Consider the following 22,920-nt stretch of genomic DNA (forward strand, 5'->3'; position numbering starts at 1 on the left):
ATTTTATTGTTGTTTTCTGAATCTGAAACCCCATTAGATGCTCAGTGTCAGAAATCTATACCTGATTATATCACAGCGAGTGAAATTGAGGAAAATGACAGCACTATTTAAAGCTGCCATGTTTGGTTATGGGTGATAAGGAACAATGCACAGCCATGGGAAACATTCCTGTAGACTCGAGTTATAAAACATAGCACATCACATAAACAAGGACCAAGACATAAACGTATCTCCGCTGGAAACATATCAGTCATGTTGGCAAGGCAACATCTGATTCCACTTGTAATTGACTAACACCAACCAGAAGATGCAAGAAATGGGCAGTCGTTTGAGATTTGGGTCTGGGCTTATACAGCCTTGGCTTGGTCTGAGCCCAAGATGTTTATATGATGCCAAAGACAAGTGTGTTACTTGTAAGACTCTGAATGCCTACCCTATTTTTTTTTTTTTTAATACAGATGCTTTAGATTGCTTCCTTCCCAAAAGACATCTGAGTTACTGGCGCTTGGGGCAAATCAGGTGTCATGTGCCACCGGCATTTCTTCCAAATAACAGATTTTCTTTAACCCAAAGATAAATATGATGGTGATGCTTTTCTTTTGAAGAACTCAAAGTGCTGCACTGTGTTCCCTTGATTTCAATCCTCAGTTCTCCATATTGACAGAGGGAAGAACTGAGACCCAGGCAAGTTAAGTACCTCACTCTAATCATTGGTGATGGCTTCAATTTCTCTGGTACTCATTTGTCAAGCTGTGCCATAGGCAGGCCACGGTCTCCCTCATTCAAACAACAGCTGCACCACATCTTCCTCTCCTTTTTATCTTTGTAATTTGCTCCAATAAGCTTCCTAATTAATCCCGTGCCATCTCTCCAATTCCAACCTACTCTATCTCACCCCCTTAAAGTACTCTTAAACATTATTTATTAATACCTGTTATCACTTATTGGGAGCCCTGGTGGCGCGGTGGTTAAGAGTTCAGCTGCTAACCAAAAGGTCGGCAGTTCAAATCCTTGGAAATCCTATGGGGCAGTTCTACTCTGTCCTACAGGGTCACTATGAGTCAGAATTAACTCAGCAGCAATGGGTCTAGTCTTGAGTTTTATCATTTATTGTGACTCTGATGTATTTATAGGCATTTGTGTTGATTTATGTGTGTCTCGGTTGATGGCAAGTTGGATCAGTTACTTCTGGTGAATACAACCACTTTGAAGGCAGATAATGATAATATATATTCTACGCCCCAAATGTCTAGGACAGGTGAAAGCCCCGCAGATGGAACTGAACACTAGATGCCACCAAAATTAGAACTGGTTTTCTTGACTTCTGAACTGTACTTTAGACTGACCACACGAGCCAGCATCCTTGATGCTCTCTGATGGTGTGAGAGGCCCAAAGGGCTGGTCCTCAATTGACCACAGTCCTAGTGTGCTGAGATTCTTTGAACTAGAGCAGTGGAACCACTCATGGAGCTATGAACTGGCACAGAAATCCCCTTGCATAGTGAAACATCCCCTGATCCTTAAAAAAAAAAACACAAAAAACTGTTAATTTGCTGATGCTTCATTCTATGTGTATGGCAAGAAACAGCTTCATAGTAAGAATGCAATTGCTTTCCCAGAGTCTGGAGTCAAATGGATGAGGACCATGGAACCACGTAATGCAGGACAAGGCAGTGATTTAAAACACTGATTATAGAGCCTTAATTGTTCAGGACTGAATCCTGGTTCTACCACTTATAAGTTGTATGACCTTGGGTAAGTTATTTGACTTCACTGGGCTTCACTTTCCTCTTTTGTAACATGAGGATAATAATAAAGCCTATCTTGTGGGGTTGTTTTGAGAACGAAATGAGTTAATGCATGTAAAGGGCTAGGACAGTGCTTAGCGCATAGTAAGGGCTACGTCTGTCTAATGGTGGCCGTGAGTCAATGGGGGGAGGAGTGTGCGACAAAGGAGGGAACTTCCTTTTATATTGATGCTTAGCTCAATAGACAAGAAATACTGTTTTATGTCGTATGGTGACACACGCTAAAGATGCTTGGGGGGAGAATGCCATCTGGCCACTTTTGATAACTCCTGGAGTTTCTATGGGTTATAATACATGAATCATGAGGGCTCCCCCGGTGCTTTCAGGGAAGCAATTAGGGCAATATCAGGCTCTCTTCTAGAAGGACGGATCTTAGAAGCAAGTGATTCCAACCTCTGGAACTCAGTTTCATCTCAGCCTTCCCACAGAAGTTGCAGACAGAATGGATGAGACACATGGCAGGTTCTCCCAGGTCTCAGTAAGGGTTGCCTACTCTAGCATTGTCCTACACACGAACTACTGTCATCAGCTCTCTTCCTTCCCTTCTGCCCTCACTCCCTCCCCAGCATAGTCTAGGACACATTTTGTACTTGCCATGTTCTCCATGTGGTTTTGTCAGTCTTTGAACCAAATGGCAATTTGTAGAGAGGTTTCTTGTTATATATTCAAGACCCAGCAGTCAATGGTCAATAAAACGTTCTCTAAGGCTGAGAGATAAAAGAACACAGCCTCCATGGCTCCTTCTGGGAGAGGCAGAAGGAGGTGATTTCTTCTTGTCTTGCCCCAGGAGCACATGGATAGCCTTCTTCAGTGTATCCATAGTGGATTCTCTTGCCAATATTTTGGTTTAGTATGTACTTCCCACCTCTGGTTCCAAGAGGAAAAAAGAAGTAAACAATTCCTCTTCACATGAAATGCCTAGATGGGTTTGTTGCCTAAGTAACGCAGATGCTAGCTTATCTATTTTCACTTTACTGGTTGGAAAACTGGAGCCCTGATAGCACAGTGGTTAAGTGTTCAGCTGCTCACCAAATTCAGCTGCAGTTCGAATCCACCAACCACCCCTTGGAAACCCCATGCGGCAGTTCTGCTCTGTCCTATCAGGTCGCTATGAGTCAGAATTGAATTGATGGCAAAGGGTTTGGTTTTTTTAAGTTGGAAAACTGGTATGGAGACATCAAAGTTCTGATCCTGGAACAGACTTTGACTTGCTGAGTGATCCTAGACAAGCGACTCAATTTCTCTGGTGTCATTTTCTTCTTCCATAAAATGGAACACTACAAGCAACATGAAGGGGACCATGAGAATTACTAAAACACCCGGAGATTCTTGAGAGAGAAGCACTCAGTAAGTAGCCAATATTAAAATGATTATACATTCAGTGATCCATATTTCCATTATATGGGCTATCATGTTACTTAGCTTTAAGGAATAGAACTCTATTCATTTTCCATTTTCTTATAACTGAGTATTAAGCAGTATTAGAAATGATTTCACTGGTTTACTTAGCATTGTTCTCCATTTTCTTAGACAGTCTTTCTGAAATGAAACAGACCTTCTTGAAAAATGGATAATACATCCAGCAAATGCCGTGCATTAATTTAATGTTGGCATTTATTTCTTTCACACTTTTTAATCACTGCTTTTTTCTTTTCTTTTTTGGAGGGGAATACTGTAGATAAGGGTTAAGAAGAGTAAAAGAGCAGTGTACGAAACTTTCCTGTTTGTTAATCAAAGGTGGAGGAGGGCATTAAGGGGGGAAAACGGTCAGTTCACATTTTCAAGGGAGTCTTCGATGCGCTAGCTGGCTTGGGACCCTATATGGAATCACAGATAGTATCCTCAGTCTAGAAAGGATCTTGAAAGATCATCTAACACACAACCTTGACACTAAGAGAAATGCACCTAAACCAGTAAATCAGTTGCTGTCAAGTTGACCCTGACTCATGGCAACCCCATATGTGTCAGAGTAGAATTGTGCTCCATAGGGTTTTTCATGGCTGATTTTTTGGAAGTAGATCACCAGGCCTTTCTTATAAGGCACCTCTGGGTGGACTCAAACCTCTAACCTTTGGGTTAGCAGCCAAGCGTGTTAACTGTTTGCACCACTCAGGGACTTTAAGAGAAATGCACCTACTACTATACCATAAAGATAGGGAGTTGGGAGTGTGTGGGATTTGGAGACAGAAAAGCCACTTCAATGCCCACCTCCACCACTGCATTGCTTTTCCTCTTTCCACTGCACTGACTGGCCTCACTGAATCTCAGAATCCACCCTTATAAAATGGGAGTCCTAATACCTGCCTGTGGGAATTACTGTGTTAAATGATACTGTATGCAAAAGTGCTTCCTAAATAAAGAGATGCCAGACAGATGTTCATCAACATACAAATATCCAGGACATACACCCACCATCCTTGAATACATCAACACTAAATTTTTAACTTGGATTATCCATTTAGGGGTTATGTGGGCTAAATGTTTACTCCCAGGTTGCCTTCCAGCATGCTCTGATGCTACCTTGCTATCCCAACAGTGTGGCCTGGAAGGATGCAAGTTGACTTTAATATTAGTCTGAGTAAAACATCATTAGACAAATTGTTGCCGCAGAAAAGAAAGAAAACTACATGGTATATTCTAATATCAAATACAAATGCTTTTGTCTTTCCATGCTGCTCTTCCTGCCATTCACACAGGTATCTGAGAGCTCACAGTAAGCATCGATACCATAAAACCCTCCACTGTAAAATGCCCTCAGAGTTATCTCATGACAGCAATACTGAACTTCTCAATAAGAAGAAACGTGCTAATATGCCAGAGAAGTCCAGAGGGTCTTGAATTCAGATGTCCTTGGCTTGATTCCCATTCTTGGAGTGTCAAGGATGCCTCAGATTCTAAAGTTACGACTGTGGTGGATCCTGTAGGTATGGCCTGGAAGCTCACCTGGCCCCAGCTGGGGATTCTGATACTTTCTCAGGTGGGTGCTATGTCATATGTGGATATGCAATCATGAGGGAGCGAGAGAGCAATGAGTTCAGGTGGCAGCCATAGCCAGTCCTAAGCAGATATATCTAGACTGCCTGAAACATCTGCCCCCCATCTCTTTTTGCTCCTAAGACCAATGGAGTAAAGGCCAGAAAGAAAAAAAAAAAAAAAAAAAACCTATTTAGGTCACCTATTCTGCTGCCTGGAGTCCTGCCCTGAGGATCTCCAATCAGAAGCCCAAGCTCTTGGGGCTCAGTGCTACTGACCAGGGGCCACAAAGGAAAGTTTGGTGCTCACTGCCCACAGGATCACAGGATCTCCCTCCCTCTCTCCTTTCCTTCCTCTTTTACTTCCACACTTATCAAGTGAATGCTGTATGTTATGGATGATCCCATTTTCCATACCCAAAATCATAAAGATTTACAGTCTGACAAAAGGCATCTTCTCCTAATGTATCTCCCACTAGGGTCTACTAGGGAGAGACAGAAAATCAAAGAATAGTACAATACAGCATAAAAGTGCTCTGAACCAAAGCAGAGGGGAGTGACTCAGAGAAAGAAGCAATCAGCTTCATCTTGAGGAGTCACATTGAAGAGCAAGTGCTATTTGAGCTGGGTATTGAAGGCTAGGGAAGAGTTTGTTAGATGGTTAAACAGCAAGAAGACAAGAATGAACCCCGACAAGGAGGTATATGAGGCTGACATGATCAGAAAGTAGTGAGTGAAGGGGTGAAGGTACCTGCAGGCGAAGAACTGGAAATAGGGTGGAAGAGATGGATTTTATTCTCCATGCTAAGATGGATGAACTTTTTCTTTTAAGTGATGGGCAGCCAGTGAACGATTTTCAGTAGGAGGCTGATATGATTACATTTGTAAAGAACAAAACAACAGCCTAAGTCTGGAGAATGGACTGCAGTAGGGAGCAATTCACATACATTTATTCAATAAAACAGCTAACACTTAATTGTGCAAATAATATGCCAGGCACTGTTTTAAGTGTATTATGTATATATTCTCATTTAATTTGCATGACAAATCAATTTTACAGATGAAGCACCTGAAATGCACACATGATGCAGCTAGTAAGTGGCAGATCTGGGAAGAAATCCAGGCAGTCTATGAGTCCAGAGTCCATGATTTCATTCTGCTGCTTCATATTGAATGTTTCTAATGCATGGGGTCCTTTGACAGGGAGACAGTAATGAATAGAAATAGCCCTGCCCTCAAGGAGCATCTAGGCCACTGGGATGGCAGTGATTCGGGTTAGAGATAATGAGAGCCTGAGCTAAGGCAGAAGAAGTGGGGAGAGACAGTATACTTGAGAACTGTTAGGAGGTGAGATGACCAACTGAATGTGCAAGGTAAGAGAGGGTAAGGATGACTCAGGCAACAGGATGGAGCTGCCATTACCTGGGATGGGGTGGAGGGGAGGAGGGAGGACAAGCCTGAGTGGGAAATAGACTGAACGCAGTTTGAGACCCTGTTTATGAGGGGTCTTGAGACATCCAGGTGGAGGTGTCTAGTAATGTGTTAGCAGCATGCTCCTGGAACCTAGAGGAGAGGCCAGGGTTAGATTTACAGATTAGGGAATGAGTGCAATTACCCAGGGAAAGAGCAGGTAGAATGAGAATAGAAAGGGGCTATGGACATTTAAGGGGCAGACAGAGAGACAGGAATCAACGGAGATGATGGAGAAGGCAATAATCAGAAGGCAGGAAGGACACCAGGAGAAAATGGTGACTTGGATGCCAGGAACAGAGAGAGTTTCTAAAAGCAGGAGGGATCAACTGTACCAAATACCACCACCAGAATCCTTAGCCAGCCTCTTGAGTGGCAGGGAGTAGGTGGTAAGAAGAGCAAAATACTCTTCTTATTTTGGTCCTAGGGATGCCTGGGCAGAAACAGAGCTTATACTTCGATGTTGGGAAGAAGGAAAATATCGCATAATCAACACCTGATGATCCATACTCATACAAAAATCTTAGATTGCTGGAAATTCACAAATCATTTATGGTTGTCTTTAGACTTTAGAGACACACTTGTCATCACTTTTTATTTTGGGGTGGTTTGCAATAATTCTTAACTAGGCATTTATACTTTGGGTTCATTATTTTTACTTTTGTACCCAGGTTTGACTACTACCAAATGCTCACTTTTTGGTAACGATCCCTTATCAATCGAGTGACCTCATGAACAGAGAACTAAGATAGAGTCTAGATCCTTATAGACAGACTGAGAACAAAGGCCTAGCAATCTACTTCTGAGAATCAGCCAATGAAAACCCTACGGATCACAATGGTCCAATCTGCAACCAATTATGGGGATGGTGCAGGACTCGGCAGCGTTTTGTTCTGTTGTGAATGGGGTCACCATGAGTTGGAGACCAAACTGATGGCAACTAACAACAGCAACAACATAGACTATAAATGAAATTAACCATATTTTTGTGCAAAGATAATTATCAATTAGAGAAAAATAAAAAATAATAAACATCCAGTATTTAAGTTTGATTTCATTAACTTGACCCTATTATATTAGCAATAGCTTCTCTATGTAATTTTAGACTGAGGCTGTCGTGGTGGACTCTACCAGTCTACCCTTCAGCATTAGCCTTCCTTGCTAATGCCCCCTTTGTTTCGGATACAGCAAAGTACATCTCAGGCTTGTTCTCACCAGGTCCCCCTTGGCTTAGTCAATTCAGGATTGTTCTCTCCCTAGCTTGGTACTTTCTAAGCATAGTGCCTGACACACAGAATGCACTCAATAAATATTTGTTGAATAAATGCATGAACTGTCAGTTTTGCTTAGTATACGTTGTTCATGCCAGCACTCAGTTTTCAGTCAGCTTGCCCCTGTTATAAATCAGAGCTGAGCAGCCATGTGGTACCTCAGGATGGAGCCTGGAAGAGGGGGAGGACCTGATCCGACGGGGGAACTAATACAGCCACAGTGTCGTAGGTGGTGGGGACATTTGGTCAGCTATCCAACTTAGGATGCCCAGAGGGTTGATGAATTGGGGTTTGATTCTGACCAGAGTTGATATTCAGTGGTGCCCTATGGGGGGAAGGTCACCCAGCACAGGTGTTCCCAGGTAGTACAAACCCTTGGGGTCACATGCCTTCAGCCACATGGTTCCTGATGGTCCACCAGTCATGAGCAGGGCTCTAGTTCCCTCGATGCTAACCAAGACACCAAGGCCAGAGCCTAGCTGTATGGCCTGCTCATAGCAGGATAGTTTGGAGAGAGTCTGTGTGTCTCCATTTCTTTTGGGTGCTCCCTCAGGGATCAGTGCGGGGGCTCAAGAAATAGTGGTGGCTTGAAAACTGCCTCAGTATCAACAATGATGACACCATGACAAGAACACCGTCCCAAGAGTTGGGAGGCCTGGATCCCAGGCCCAGCTCTGTATTAGTTCCAAGTGTGACTTTGGTTTCTTATCTGTAAAATGGGAATTATAATCCCTGCCCTCATTCCTCAAATGGGAAAGTGTGCACTAAAGTGCCTTGCACAACAAGTACAGGGAAGACTGAAGACTTTGAGGAAGACTAAAGGTGCTGTCCCCACCAGCCAGTACACGTTGGGTCCCGTCCATCCTCTGCTGCCCATTGGTGTGTTCTCAGACCCGTTTTACACCCACTCCAGCCAACTCTGCCCAGAGAAGTCTTTTTTTTTTTTAGGGATGCAGAAGAGGGGACAGGCCAGGTACAAAATGACATTTGATTATCTGCTCTTTATTCGTCAGTACAGATTATCAAGAAGAGCAGCCGTCTACATTCCACCACCAGAGTGGATCGTGCAGGCGGTGCCTGAGAATCCGGGCTGACTCATGTGGGCCGCGGAACCCCCCCCAGGAGGAAGCAGAGTGAGTGAGGGGGTCAGTCTCTGACATTCTATGTACCAAGTGTTGAACAATCACTCTTGGTCACCCCTATCCAGTAAGGCAAAAGCCATTTTTACTGAAAAGCCCACAAGTATAACTTTTCCATCCTTCCTGTTTCCAAGTCTGTGTAGCTGGATAGGGTTAAAAATAGCCCAGTCCATCTGCATTTAAGTCTTGGAATCTAAATATTTCTGTGAGTCATTCATTATTACCATATAACTCAGTGTTTGCATGCAAATAACTTTAATGACATAAATGCGTAGAAGTCTCTTACCATATGAACTCGGTAAAGAATGCTAATTCCCAGAGTCATGAAAGGCTTAGAGAAATCAATCACCTTCTCCCGCTCAGCCGTAATGGTGAGGCCGGCCACAGCCAGATCTGCTTTCTGAAAGGAACAGAGAGAGCCCATCAGTGGGGTGGCCATGTGAGATGGGGGCACAGAGACTTGTGACTAGAGGCCATCACCCTGGGGAGATGCTACTGTGGCTTCTCGGTTCTGAGAGTGACTCCAAGTAGCCACAGCATATCCCACATCTGAACAATCCCTCATGACAGGATATGGATACTGCAGCTCTAACTCATGTTCATTTGATGTTAACCAGCTGCTGTCAAGTCGATTCTAACTCATGGTAACCCCATGGATGCAGAGTAAAACTGTGCTCCATAGGGTTTTCAAGGCTGTGACCTTTCGGAAGCAGATTGCCGGGCCTGTCTTCTGAGGTGCCCGTGGGTGGATTCGAACCTCCAACCTTTCAGTTAGTAGTCCAGAGTTTAACCACTTGTGCTGCACAGGGACTCTTCATTTGAGGTTTAAAAAAAAAAAACAAACCAAACCCATTGCCATCAAGTGTGTGTATATATATATATGTATGTATCTATATATCTCGATCCCAGTTCTCCATTCCCAACTCATATATACATACCGAGAAAACCAAACCCTTTGCTGTTGAGTTGATTCCAACTCATAGCGACCCTATAGGACAGGGTAGAACTGCCTCACAGTTTCCAAGGAACGCCTGGCGGATTCGAACTGCTGACCCTTTGGTCAGCAGCTGTAGCACTTAACCACTACACCGCCAAGGTTTCCCATTTTAAAATGCAGGGGGATCACCATCAGACAGCCCAGAGATAGTCTCAAGATGTTGTAGGGGTGGGGCTCGGGCTGGGGGTGGGGGAATTGGCAGAGAGGGCTCCTAGGTTCTCAATATTGAGTAGTTTTTTTATTCAACTGACTCATTTGTTTAGTCAACAAAACTTCAGTGAGTGGCTATGGTATGTAAGACACTTTGGTGGGAGGGCGTTACAAAGAAATGAAAATGATGGCACCACAGAAATTAGAAACAATCTAACATAACGCCATCCATTTCACAGTGAGGAAATGGAGACCCAGAAACTGAGCAAGAAGCCCAAGGTCACAAAGCTTGTCCTTGTCTGAGCTAGGACTAGAACGCAGACCTCCTGGGTGACTGCCCACTTATGTTGAGGTTAAAATTCAGGTGCCACAGCAGAAACATAAGACGGGTCTCTGGTGCTTTTAATAAATGCAAAACAACCAAAATTTGTTCTGAAGAGATTTCCTTCCTTTCTCTTTGCACCTCAAGTGCTCACATCTGATGAGACTCTGACCTGTATTAAGGCCCTCTGGGAAATTAAGGCCCTCTGGGAAATTAAGGCCCTCTGGGAAAGGAAACCTTACAGGCTTCCTCAACACTCTCCTCTGTATGGGAGTTCTTCCTTGTGTCTAATTTTAGTCCATCCTGTTGCAAAGCAGGCCCACTTCCTATTGGTCAGCTTTGAGACAGATGGAGCCCAATCATTACAAACCAAACCAAACCCATTGCCATCAAGTCGATTCCGACTCATAGCTACCCTACAAGACAGAGTAGAACTGCCCCATAGGGTTTCCAAGGCTGTAATATTTACGGAAGCAGACTGTCAGATCTTTCTCCTGTGGAGTGGCTGGTAGATTCGAACCATCAACTTTTCGGTTAGCAGCCTAGCACTTAACCGCTGCACCACCAGGACTCCATTATGTGCATATACATGAACATATATGTATGTGCATGTGTGTGTATATATATATATGTGTATGCGTGTATGTATATGTTTGTATATATCTCGATCCCAATTCTCCTTCCCAACTCATATATACATACCAAGAAAACCAAACCCTTTGCTGTCAAGTTGATTCCAACTCATAGCGACGCTGCAGGACACAGTAGAACTGCCCCATAGGGTTTCCAAGGAGAGGCTGGGGGATTTGAACCGCTGACCTTTTGATTAGCAGCCAAGCTCTTAACCGCTGTGCCACCAGGGCTCCAATCATTACAATGACCTTTATTAAATTTGAAGAGTGTACTGGATATCATCTGGCCAGTTCTACTGTACTGGGGACTAGGGAGGGGTGTGAGAGTAAGATGAATGGGGCAAGACTGTAAGAGATACAAACTGTATTTTTATCCAACTTATCTGAGTCTTAGAAGTAGACCTGTAATTTTCTGTTTAATCTGGAAAACCTACCCAGCACATTCCAATTAATACTGAAAGAAATTTACAGATAATCCCCAATATTCTGTTGGCCATTCATTTAATTCTCTCATATACATGGAGCAGTGGCAAAGCTGGTCTTCAATTCTAGTCCAGGCTCCGTCCTAACTAACTAAACTAGGCTAATCACTTCACTTCTCTAGGTTTTCTTAACCTCAGCCATAAATCAAGAGTATAGGGCCAAGGGGGCCCTGGTGGCACAGTGGTTAAGAACTCGGCTGCTAACCAAAAGGTTGGCAGTTCAAATCCACCAGCCACTTCTTGGAAACCCTATGCAGCGGTTCTACTCTGTCCTATAGGGTTGCTATGAGTCGGAATCAACTCGACGGCAACGGGTTTGGGTTTGGTATGGGGCTAAGAAAGAGTCCCTGGGTGGTGCAAACAGTTAACCTGCTCAGCTGCTAACCGAAAGATCAGAAGTTTGAGTTTACCCAGGGGCACCTTGGAGAAAGGCCTGGTGATCTATTTCCAAAATCAACCATTGAAACCCCTATGGGGCACAGTTCTACTCTGACACATGTGGGGTTGCCATGAGTCAGAGTCCACTTGACAGCAACTGGTGGTGGTAGCAGGGCTAAGAGAGTGTTTTTCTGTAATAGTGATTCTCAAAATGCAGTCTAAGGGCCACCTGCATTAGAATCACCTGCAGGGTTTACTAAATGTACATCCCTGAGTCCCATCGAGGCCCCCTGGATCAGGCCCTCTGGCAGCAGGACTCAGGAATCTGTATTTGTAACAAGTTGCCAGGTCGTTCTGACTTATACTCAACAATCATGTTTTATAACCTAGGCACTGTATCTCAGACTGGCTTCCCCAGTGGCTTGCATTTTAGCTTCCTTAACTCATCAGTTGACGCAAAAGATGAAATAAATGAGTTCTGGACACACACATACTTGATTCTTACTAAACCATTGCTAAAAAACCAGGGAGACAGATGTGCTGGCCCTCATCTTACACACAAGGGAATTTATGATTTATGTACAGGGGGATAAATCCACTGGCAATGGTCAGTTTCTTCTACGTCTCGATCCCAATTCTCTATTCCCAATTCACGTCCAATAGGTAAAGAAGCCATGTGACCCAGCACAGGTTAACAGATTTGAGGCCTTATATAGAGAGGCAAGGCTTAAAAGAAACTCGAGTGCACATGTAAGAGATTTTTAATAAAAAATAAAAATACGAATGACTTATCGTACTTATTTTGCAGTTCTCTAAGAGAGCGCTGATTACTGCTATCAAACGAATCAACCCTTGGGGTAGAGAGTGAGGTTTGATTAGGAGATTGTTAGTGCCTGGATTTGGGGAACTCTTTAAAGAGTTGCTTGGGTCTTTCAGAACCTCAGCCTCTCAATGATGTTGGCGCTGACTTGAGTTCAGAGCTTGAAAGCATGGGTGTAAAGCAATAGAAATTAACTGAAAAGGCCCAGCAGGTGCGATATCAATCCTGCGCATATGGTTATGGCTTATCAGCAGACAAGCCCTGCCCAAACCTTAGGGGAAGAAAATGAGAGTTAAGTGCACTGGAATGAAGAAATGGAAGGAATGATTGGGAAATCCTTCCAGGCCACTTTTAAGTGACAAAATATGAAGGAGGTAAACACATTATCTAATGCTCTTTCTGGTTATTAAAAAAATTACAAATCAATTAACCAAAGTGAACAACTCTGTCCTCAAGTTCCTCTTCCCCACACTCAGCTTCCATCCAAAAAGGGCGAACTTTGGGTTACAATTTGGAAATCATTTCAAAAATTTACATAGGTTGACCAACAATGACGTTGTTAGATGTCATCAAATCGATTTAGACTCATAGCAGCCCCATGTGACAGAGTAGAACTTCCCCATAGAGTTTCCTGCGCCGGAGCAGATCACCAGATCTTCTTCCCATGGAGCTGCTGGGTGGGTCTGAACCGCCAACCTTTTGGTTAGCAGCTGAGTGTTTAACCGTTGCGCCAGCAGGGCCCCTTATAATGACATTATGGGAAAACAATTCCATATGGAGAGAAATATGGACATGGACTGCCTCCCACTAGGGCCTGTTCTGTGTGCACAGAGAACGACCATGTATACAGGGAGAATGCTAGCCCTAAGCTCAGACAGGGCGTTTCTGTCTATTCACACAGACACTTCCCCAAACTAAGCCAAACAGAAAAACCAAAACCCTGCTTCATGCCTACATTGCTGACTCCTTCCCTGCTAGCCCAGTCTCTCCTTTTCTCTCCCGTCAACAATATGTTGGACAGAGGAGGCAGGGAAGTAGGAATGAGATGGGAAGGGCAAGCAAAAAGAAACCACAGCTGTTATGTGGTGGTGTTTTTTTTTTTTTATATTTAATCGACTCAGTATAAAACAGTAATCATCTACCTTGGCTTCAGTGCACCCTGGGATATCGCCAACAATCTCGTGGGATCATATTATTTCAAAGGACGTGCATTCATTTTACTTTACCTTAGTTAGAAAGACATTACTCCAGATGAGGAGATGATGTGCCATGAAACCAAACCGAGGACAAAAAGGGAACAAACGCTGGGATGGCTGGTGTGGGAGGCTGAGGGAAGTGGGGCTAACAATGACAGCTTTGTCCAAGCCCCTTCACTCCTCTGGCCACTGGTGGGGGCCGGACGATGTCACTGGTCCCTTGTCCTCTCATGCAGGTGTGTGTGCACACGCGCAGGTGTCTATAAATACATTTCTTTGGAGAGAAAGACCTCTCTTCTCTCCCCATTTTTTATTGAAACTATTCTTTGAAGAGTTTCCTGTACTGCCACTTAGAGATCCCCTCTTTTATCTCCAGGATGCTTGTGGAATTTACAAGGGGAGGGCAGGCTGGAGCCAGCCTGGAGGTGACTTCTTGCCTTGTGGAGTTTAATAGGGGTCACGGCACTGCCGCCATTGCTATCAAAGCCTGGAGGCTCTGTGTGGCTGCCGCTCTTCTCCTGGGATTTGGTCTGGGATGATGCAGGAGACAGCACGCTTACAGCAGGGTTTTGGTCTGCTTTCTGCCTGGGCCTGCTGCATCCACCCATGTTTCCCTGAGGACAACACAAAGAAGGGGTCTGATAGCAGCACCGTGTTCTGGACAATCTGATGCGGTCAAAGTGTCCCTTTGTCTCCCTCTCCTCCCTCTTTAAACAGCTACTGCCTTTTTCTGGGAAAAGTTCTGCCCCTTGCCCTCAGCAGTGCCCCAGCACCATTACACTGACCTGCAGCTGCCTCAGCCCTTTCCTCCCTCCAGTGGCGGCCCCTCCCACACACGCGGCCAAGCCCATGAGAGGGTGGGAGGGGCAGGCAAAGATCATCCCAAGCCCTGGCTCTGCCTCTTGCTGACCATATGTCCTTGGGCAACTCACATCACTGCTCTGCAACTCCTTTTTCTCAGCTGTAAAATGGGGCAATGCCTGCTCCCAGTATTGGCTCTCTTGGCTCCCAGAGGGCCAAGAGAGACCATGAATGTGGGAGAGCTGTACAAGTTAAGGCAAGAGAGTGGGTGGCTGAGAGCTCAGCCTTCACTGTGAGACAGACCTGTCTGGACTCTGTCATTTACTTGCTGTGTGACTTTCGGCAAGTCATTTAACCCCCCATGCCTCAGTTTTCTCATATATAAAATGGGCATAATAGCACCTACCCCTTAGCATTGTTGAGAAGGTGACTGAGACAATGCCTGTAAATATGGAGCCTGGGGTCTGGTGCAAAGTAGGTGCCCAACAAGGGTTTGCTGTTAGGATGATGGCAATGGTGATGATGACGACAATGAACTTGACAATGACAATCATCTCAACAAGGGCCTCTGGAGGCAATATCTTAACCCACGGTGATTTGTAAGCATGTTGGCGGCAGGCAGGCCTGTCCTTCCTATGGGCAGAGCTGACTGCCACTGAGGCCCCTGGATGCTTGGCCCCTGGTGGCCTTTCCTGGGTGGCCTGCATCACACATACAGCTGTGCTGATACAATGTGCCTCCCTGGTCTGCCTGTCTGTCTCTGCAGACCCACATGGGGGCCCTCCCAAGCCTCACTCTGTCCCATTGCTCCAAAAACTCTAGGAAAAAAAGCCAGTGCCCAGCTTGGGAACCCAGTCACTCTCCACAGTCTCTTCCTTGTTATATGATTCTCCTCTGGGGAGAGCTGATAAAATGAACTTCCCAGCTCCCTGTGAATTCTTGAGTCCACGGCACTATCTTTGATCAGCTTCCAGATCTTTCTTCTCTGGCTTTTTCTCACTGTCCCCTGGACCCCACTAGCCCCTAGCTTCCTGGGCCCTGGTGAGGCCAGCTGATCCTTCCAGGCCAGCAGCACACTTCCCCTTTGCAAGTCACATCTGCACATACCTGTTTCACCTGCTGCTCGGGCTCTGTAGCACCTCACATTCTTTGCTGTCATTTATTTAACTCTGTGATTACGTTACTTAACTCTGAAAGCTTTGGGAGGATACAACTGGAATGAGAAGATGCTACACAGAATAAGGTTGTACTGAGCATTCCGGGAAACCTTCATTCCAAGGTAATTCTCTCTGGAGATCCCCTGTATATTGAAAAGGCTTGCTGAATTCCAAGCCAGGCCAGGCGTGAGGCTGGCATTGTCTGTAAACACCCAGATAGGAAGGAGCTCAGAGTCCACCAAGCCTGGCTTTTACCAGAGGGATAAGGCATACTTGGCTCTGCCTGGGGATCTGGGCCAAGGGTGAGACGGGGCTGCTGAGCCCCTGGAATGCATCAAGCTCCCTCCTGCCTCAGGGCCTTGCCACATGCTATCCCTTCCACTGGGAATGTTCACCTCAGACTTCCTCGCAGGTGACTTCTACTTAGGTAATTATGCTCAGTTGTCACTTCCTTAGTGAACCCCTGTGGACTTCCCAGGACACCAGGAAGTGTCATGTCATGGGTCTGCTTTGAGTGTGGGGTCTCAGATGGGCAGGGTTTGCCCTCTCCCTGGTTATCACCTCCCCTCCTTTTTAATGCCATCCTCCACTTGCTCTCTACAGGCTCTGCCCTGTGCTAGGCACTGCAAGGTGCTAGGGGCACAGCAGTGAGCAAACACAGGCTGGACTCCTGATGGCAAAGAGCCTCCAGTCCAGCGGAGGAGGCAGGCATTCGTCAGACTGTCAAAAACAAAAAACACAACTCCAAAGTTAACAACTGTGATAAGTGTTATAAGGGAGTGGTATTGGCACCATTAGAGTCCCTGGGTGGTGGAAATGGTTAACTTCCTCACTGCTAACTGAAAGGCTGGAAGTTTGAGTCCATCCAGAGTCACCTTGGAAGAAAGTCCTGGTGATCCACTTTCTAAAATCAGCCATTGAAAGCCCTGTGTTCTACTCCAACATACATGGGGTTGCCATGAGTTGGAGTCGACTCAATGGCAACTGGTTCTCAACCATGAGAAGATAGAGAGGGGGCTGAGACAGAGCCTGGGAAGTCCACAGGCCCTGAGGCAGGAGGGAGCTTGATGTATTCCAGGGGCTGAAAGAAACTAGACTGGTTGGAGCCCACAGGGCCAGGGAGCCCGCTGTAAGACGAAGCTGGAAAGGCAGGCAGGGACCAGGAGGTGCAACACTTTGACAAGCAGTCAGGAGGCCCTGAAGTATTTTAGGCAGGGGGTAGTCTGCATGATCAGATTTGTAATAACTACAGTGCTTCCTGTGTGCCAGACACTGAACTAAGTACTTTCCACACAGTACTTCACTTGATACTCACAATACCCCCATGTGGAAGGTGACTACTATTATCCCCATTTTTTTAGGTGAGGAAACTAAGGCACAGAGGGATTATGTAACTTGCCCAAGGTCACAAAGCAAGGCTGGGATTCAAACCATCTCTTAACACTTGCTAAAGCCCCTTCTTGCTGACAGCTGAATCAGGCTGATTTCTGGCAGATTCCTTTATGCAGTAGGGGTTTTGTCAGGAAGCCAGAACGTTATAACCAGAATCAGGTCTCGGCTCCAGGCCTGGTTGGGCCTAAGGAAGACTTGAAGCCCTATACCCCTACTAGACGGCCCCCTTCTCCCCTTACCCCCTCTCCAGACCCTGTTCTCTTTAAGACCTTGGACAGCGTCACTGGGGCACACAAGCAGAAGAGGAATGGGGCCCCACACTCCAGTTTAAGGCGCTGTCAGCTGAGGGGTGTTAATTACACACTGGGAAGGAACTGAGACGACAGGCCCAGCCTGAGCCAGGGGACAGGAGAGGAAGGACCGTGCTCTGTGGAGCTGCTTCCAAATTCTCTCCAGCCCCCCAGCCCCTTTGCACTATGCAGTCGAGCAGATTAACATCTGCATCTCAGCTCATTTCAGATTAGATTATGTACTCACTTCCTGTTTTCTGATCAATTTACCTGCTGGGCGCCTTTCTCCCTTCCCCCTCCACCTCCACCTATTGAAATGCCCAGGAAACCTGCCATGACTCACTGGGGTCACCAAGCTGGGTGGCAATGGGATCTGAAGGAGACAGGGACGCGCACTCCCACTCCTGGCTCATACATCGGCAGGAGTTATCAGACTTCATAATAACATGCTCCGGAACATGCGCATCTGCTCCTGCCACATGAATCAGGCTGTCTTCCCACTCCACTCGCTGGGGGCTGGGGCCAAGGATAAACTCTGAGGGGTCACATGGCACCTGCAGAATGTTTGATGTCGTCCACTGGGTAGACTGAATGCCAACCCCACCGCTTCTTACTTCTTTCAGGGAATAGTGCCCAATTAGCCACCTGCCTCTCTCTCACACATACACACACACACTCAACCCTGTCTGTTGTACCCCCTGTACCCCCGAAAGATGGCCTGCTTCCTGTTCAGAGGGAAGTCCCAATCAAGAGTCTTTGCAAACCAATCTGAGCCCAAATCTGGAGGCTTTACCCAGGCTCATGGGCTGGGGCCTATGGTGGTCACGCTGGGGGAGGTCGAGCCCAGAGGGGCACTAACACTCCCGGAGACGCTGCAATGTCATTCTCTGGTCCAAGTGCTCCCTGTGCTATTTCTCGAGGTGACAGTCTACTCCCAGGGCTAGATGGATTTCTTCAGAGTTAAATTAAAATCTCCATGAAATATTTAGTTGGCTCAGTGTAGGACTGTGTTACTGGTCTATGAGGCAGCTTTCAGGACAGAAGCAGACTGGAGGAGAGAAGGGGTTGGTAATTCACTGACCGGTGAAGCCACATGGCTCTGGGGTCCTGGCTCTCCTGGCCCAGCAGGTACTGTTTACCTTGTGACCTCTGTCATAGGCTCCTATTCCTGGCTCATGGACCATCTTGCCCTTTGGGGTCAGACACTTATGTTTGAATCCCAGCTCTTCCATTCACAAGCTGGGCAAGTCACCTGCAGTCACAGCTTCAGTTTCCTCATCTCTAAAATGGGCGGAGTAATGTCGACTTCTTAGGATTGTTGTGAGGGTTAAGGAGCCACTGGAGGATTTGAACTGCGGACGTTTTAGTTAACAGTCATGCTCTTAACTACTGGGCCACCAGGGCCCCACTACAGCCAGAGCATCGTTTAAAAAGCTAAAGCAACAACTTGACTAAACCAAAAGTTAAGAGGTTTCCTGAATACAACCAAACACTTTAAGGGACAGAGTAGCAAGGGCAGGGGTCTGGGGATCATGGTTTCAGGGGGCATCTAGGTCAATTGGCATAACAAAGTTTATTAAGAAAATGTTCCGCGTCCCACTTTGGTGAGTGGCATTTGGGGTCTTAAAAGCTAGCGACCAGCCATCTAAGATACATCAATTGGTATCAACCCACCTGGAGCAAAGGAGAATGAAGAACACCAAAGACACAAGGAAAGTATTAGCCCAAGAGACAGAAACGGCCACGTAAACCAGACTCCATCAGCCTGAGACCAGAAGAACTAGATGATGCCTGGCTACCACCAATGACCGCCCTGACCGGGAACACAACAGAGAATCCCTGATGGAGCAGGAGAAAAGTGGGGAGCAGAACTCAAATTCTAGTAAAAAGACTAGACTTAATGGTCTGACTGAGACTGGAGGGACCCCAGAAGACATAGATCCCGGACTCTCCATTAGGCCAGAACTGAAAACATTCCCGAAGCCAACCCTTCAGACAAAGATTAGACTGGACTATTGGACATAAAATGATACTCGTGAAGAGTGTGCTTCTTAGCTCAAGTAGATACATGAGACTAAATGGGCAGCTCCTGTCCGGAGGTGAGATGAGAAGGCAGGAAGGGACAGGAGCTGGCTGAACGGACTCCGGAAACCCAGGGTGGAAAGGAGGAGTGTGCTGTCACATTATAGGGAGAGCAACTAGGGTCACATAACAATATGTGTATAAATTTTTGTATGAGAATCTGACTCAAACTGTAAACCTTCACTTAAAGCACAATAAAAATTATTAAAAAAAAAAAGCTAAAGCAGATCATGCCATTCTTCTCCGCACTGCCCTCTAGAGTCGCCTTCTTAATCTTTCTTATGCCATGACCCTCTTTCGCAGTCTGGTGAGGTCTCTTAACCCTTTCTCTAAAAAATGCCTAAATGACTGTATAGAAATACAGTTAAATATTGTTACAATTTTTGTGATGCAGTGACATATATGCTTCTTTACATAACAAGAGCTAGAGGTGGGTCTAATACTGTTAGCTGCTGTCCAGTTGGCCCTGACTCAGGGCTACCCCATGCACAATGGATTGGACTGTTGAGAGGTGGGTCTAATAGTTAACACTACAGTAATATCACTGGTGGTGAAGTCACAGGTACAGTTCATACCTCTACGGTTTGTTGCCCACATTCATAATTGAAGAGAATATCACGTTTGCATTTGAATTTAGTAAAAACACAGATGTAATTTTTTCCCTTCTAAGTTTGTGGGCTCCCTTAATCCTGTCTTCAGGCCCCTGGGCATGCGTGGACCCAGGTTACTGACAATAAAATTTCAGCTCCTTACCATGGCCTGCCAGGCTTGTGTGATAAGGCATCACCAGGTAGATGAGGGCTTCCGTCCTGTTTCTTGAGCCCGACAGACAAGTTCATTTCCACAGCAGGATCTTTGCATTTACTCTTTCCTGTCCCTAGAATGTTCTGCCTGGCCTTAGCCTGGCTGGCTTCTTCTTGCTGTTCATTCAGAGGTCAGCTTTCAAACTGCATGCTATCAGAGTGGTCTTCCCTGAGTTTCCATCCAAAGGCCCCTCTCCCCCGATATTCTCTGTCTCGTTATCCTGCTTATGTTCTTCACAGCAAACATCATGAATTAAAATTGTCTTGTTTATTAATTGATTTACCTGTTGATTGTCTGTCTGGAATGCAAGCTCCACAAAGTCAGAAACCTCTTGCCTGCCTTCCTTCTCCACCGTGTATCTCCAGAGCCTAGAACAGTGCCTGGCATACAGAAGCGCTAAATCAATAGTTGCTGAATGAAGTCATCATCAAATGAATGCATAGAGGAATCAATGAAAGCAGGAGCTCAATTGATACTATTGTCTTACCTTGACTCTGAGCTGGGGGAACAATTTTGTTGTAGAGTGTTTCGGCTAAGATAATACACTCTAAGGCCAGCTTTGCCCCTTATTAGCCATGTAATCTCGGGCAAGTTACTTAACCTTTCTGTACCTCAGTTTCCTCATCTGTAAAATGGGGACAATAATAGTGCATACCTCATAGGGCCATTGTGAAGATTAAATGACATTATATTAAAAGCACTTAGAACAGTGCCTGGAACATAGGAAGTGCTTCACAAGTATAAGCTATTACTATTTTGTTGTAATTTAACAATCATTTTCGGTTTAAATAAAAAAACAAATTACCGTTTCAGAAACATCAATGTAGGTTTTGAAGAGGGTGCAAAGAGATCCCATGATTGGAAAACCAATATGTATTATTTATGTCATACACTGTTTCTGTCGCTGAGAACTACAGATGAAATATTTGGTGTAGGCAGCTACAACACCTGTGGTGAGGCCCGAGACGCTTGGGCTCCACTCCCTGGCATCACTACTATCATCACCATCATCATCCCACCTGGTTTTCCGAAGATCAACCAACAATGTATACATCAAATAAAGAAAAGAAATAGAATCCTATCTGAGTTGTCAGGCTGATATGCTCATTTCAGAGCCCTGGTGGTGCCGTGGTTAAGAGTTACGGCTGCTAACCAAAAGGTTGGCAGTTTGAATCCACCAGCCGCTCCTTGGAAACCCTATGGGGCAGTTCTACTCTGTCCTATAGGGTTGCTATGAGTCGGAATTGACTGGATGGAAATTTTTTTTTTATTTTGGTTAATGCTCCTTTCTGATCCAAACTCCCCTTTTTTCTAGTCATGTTGAGGAAGCCTCCAGCCCAGGCCATGTGATAAGAGGCCCTGCATTTCTACCTGTGAGTCCACACTCTGCCACTCCCCCCATCCCTGCTAGTTAAGGTTTCGGGTGCACATGGTGCCCTGCACTGAGCAAAGCCTACTGGGCTACGTGGAGATCGGACTTGCAGCTCTAACTTGACAAAATAGGGGGCTCGAGCTGATCAGCCAGCTCTACACCTTAGGGCCTGTGGGTACCAGGCCTGCAGAGGTGGCCATGTCAGGCAAGCTCAGGCAAGCTCAGGCAAGCAGTTTGTGCTGCTGCTGCTGCTGAAGGAATCTGACAGTACCACCAGCTCATGGTGCTGTCTTTTTTTTATTTCCCTTCCTACTTGTCAGCCCTGTAATTAGGAATGGTGTGATGCACAGGCCTGCTATTAGGACTGTTTTTGTTGGGTGAAATAAAGTACCACCAATTGCTGGGAGCATTGCTGACAGCCACAGAGAACGTCCAGAGGCCTCTGCTTTGCTCTCTCCATACTCCCAGCCAATGGGTCCCCTCCCCTGCTTCTCCTTCCTCCCTTACAGCTCCTGCCAGACAGAGGGAGGCCCCAGCTCCACCTCAGAGACCTGCCCTGAGCTGACCCACCACACCTCAAAGGGTGAGCAATTATCCAACAAATTAGATCCACAAATTGGATAGTGTCTAGCCTTTTCCTCATTTCTTACCAGCATAGGCACACATTGAAACCATTGCAAAGGGCAGCAGGGCAATTTCTCAGGGCTGCCCACGGTTTCTCGAGGAGGAGCGCTAGCAACATCGCAGTAAACCCGGCTGTAGCCACTTGTCCTGGTGTGACAGAAGTGCGTCTGGTCTATTTTGGGAGATGCGTGCCACACTGTTGACATGGCTCCTGTATCCATCAATAATACCACCTCAAAGGTTCTTTCACAGGTTGTATTTGAGTATAACAACAACCTCTAAGGTCAGCAGCGGCTGATTTAGAGATGAGGAGAATGAAGCTCAACAAAGGTAAGCAGTGATAAAAGCAGGGATAGTAGTTACCTTTGAGGGGAAGGGAGGGAGGGTGTAGAGGTCGAGAAGGAGTGTAGTGGCAATGGTGAGGGACAAAGGGGCCTCCAGGGTGCTGATAGTGGTGTCATCCGTGACCTGGGCAGTGATTACATGACTAAGTTCCTTTGTGACAATTCATCAAACTGATACTTACAGTTTGTATACTTTTCTGTATGTATACAGAAAATAAAAATGTGTTTGTAAAGTTGACTGATTTGCCTAAGTCGGAGACAGAATCCAAGCCAAGCTAAGCTCCCATGACTATACCATGTTGCCGTCTGGCCACCTTCAGGCCTAACGCTAAACACCCTGTTGATTCTATGGTATAAAAAGCCCCCCAGATACAAAAGGGGCTGCGGTGACTGAGTTAATTGTGTCACAGCCTGTGA

At 45.8% G+C, this 22,920-nt stretch overlaps 1 protein-coding gene across 1 annotated transcript in view; it reads right to left on the reverse strand.

Annotated features, from left to right (window-relative positions):
* Window positions 1-22,920, reverse strand: part of GRIK4 (glutamate ionotropic receptor kainate type subunit 4) — a 422,106-nt gene that overhangs the window by 34,956 nt on the left and 364,230 nt on the right. Inside the window, exon 13 of the mRNA XM_004385613.2 lies at window positions 8,947-9,060. Within this exon, the coding sequence (XP_004385670.1) occupies window positions 8,947-9,060 (114 nt within the window). The remainder of the gene's footprint in view (window positions 1-8,946; window positions 9,061-22,920) is intronic.

The sequence above is a fragment of the Trichechus manatus genome, unplaced genomic scaffold, assembly GCF_000243295.1.
Source record: "Trichechus manatus latirostris isolate Lorelei unplaced genomic scaffold, TriManLat1.0 scaffold00143, whole genome shotgun sequence".
NCBI lineage: Eukaryota > Metazoa > Chordata > Mammalia > Sirenia > Trichechidae > Trichechus > Trichechus manatus.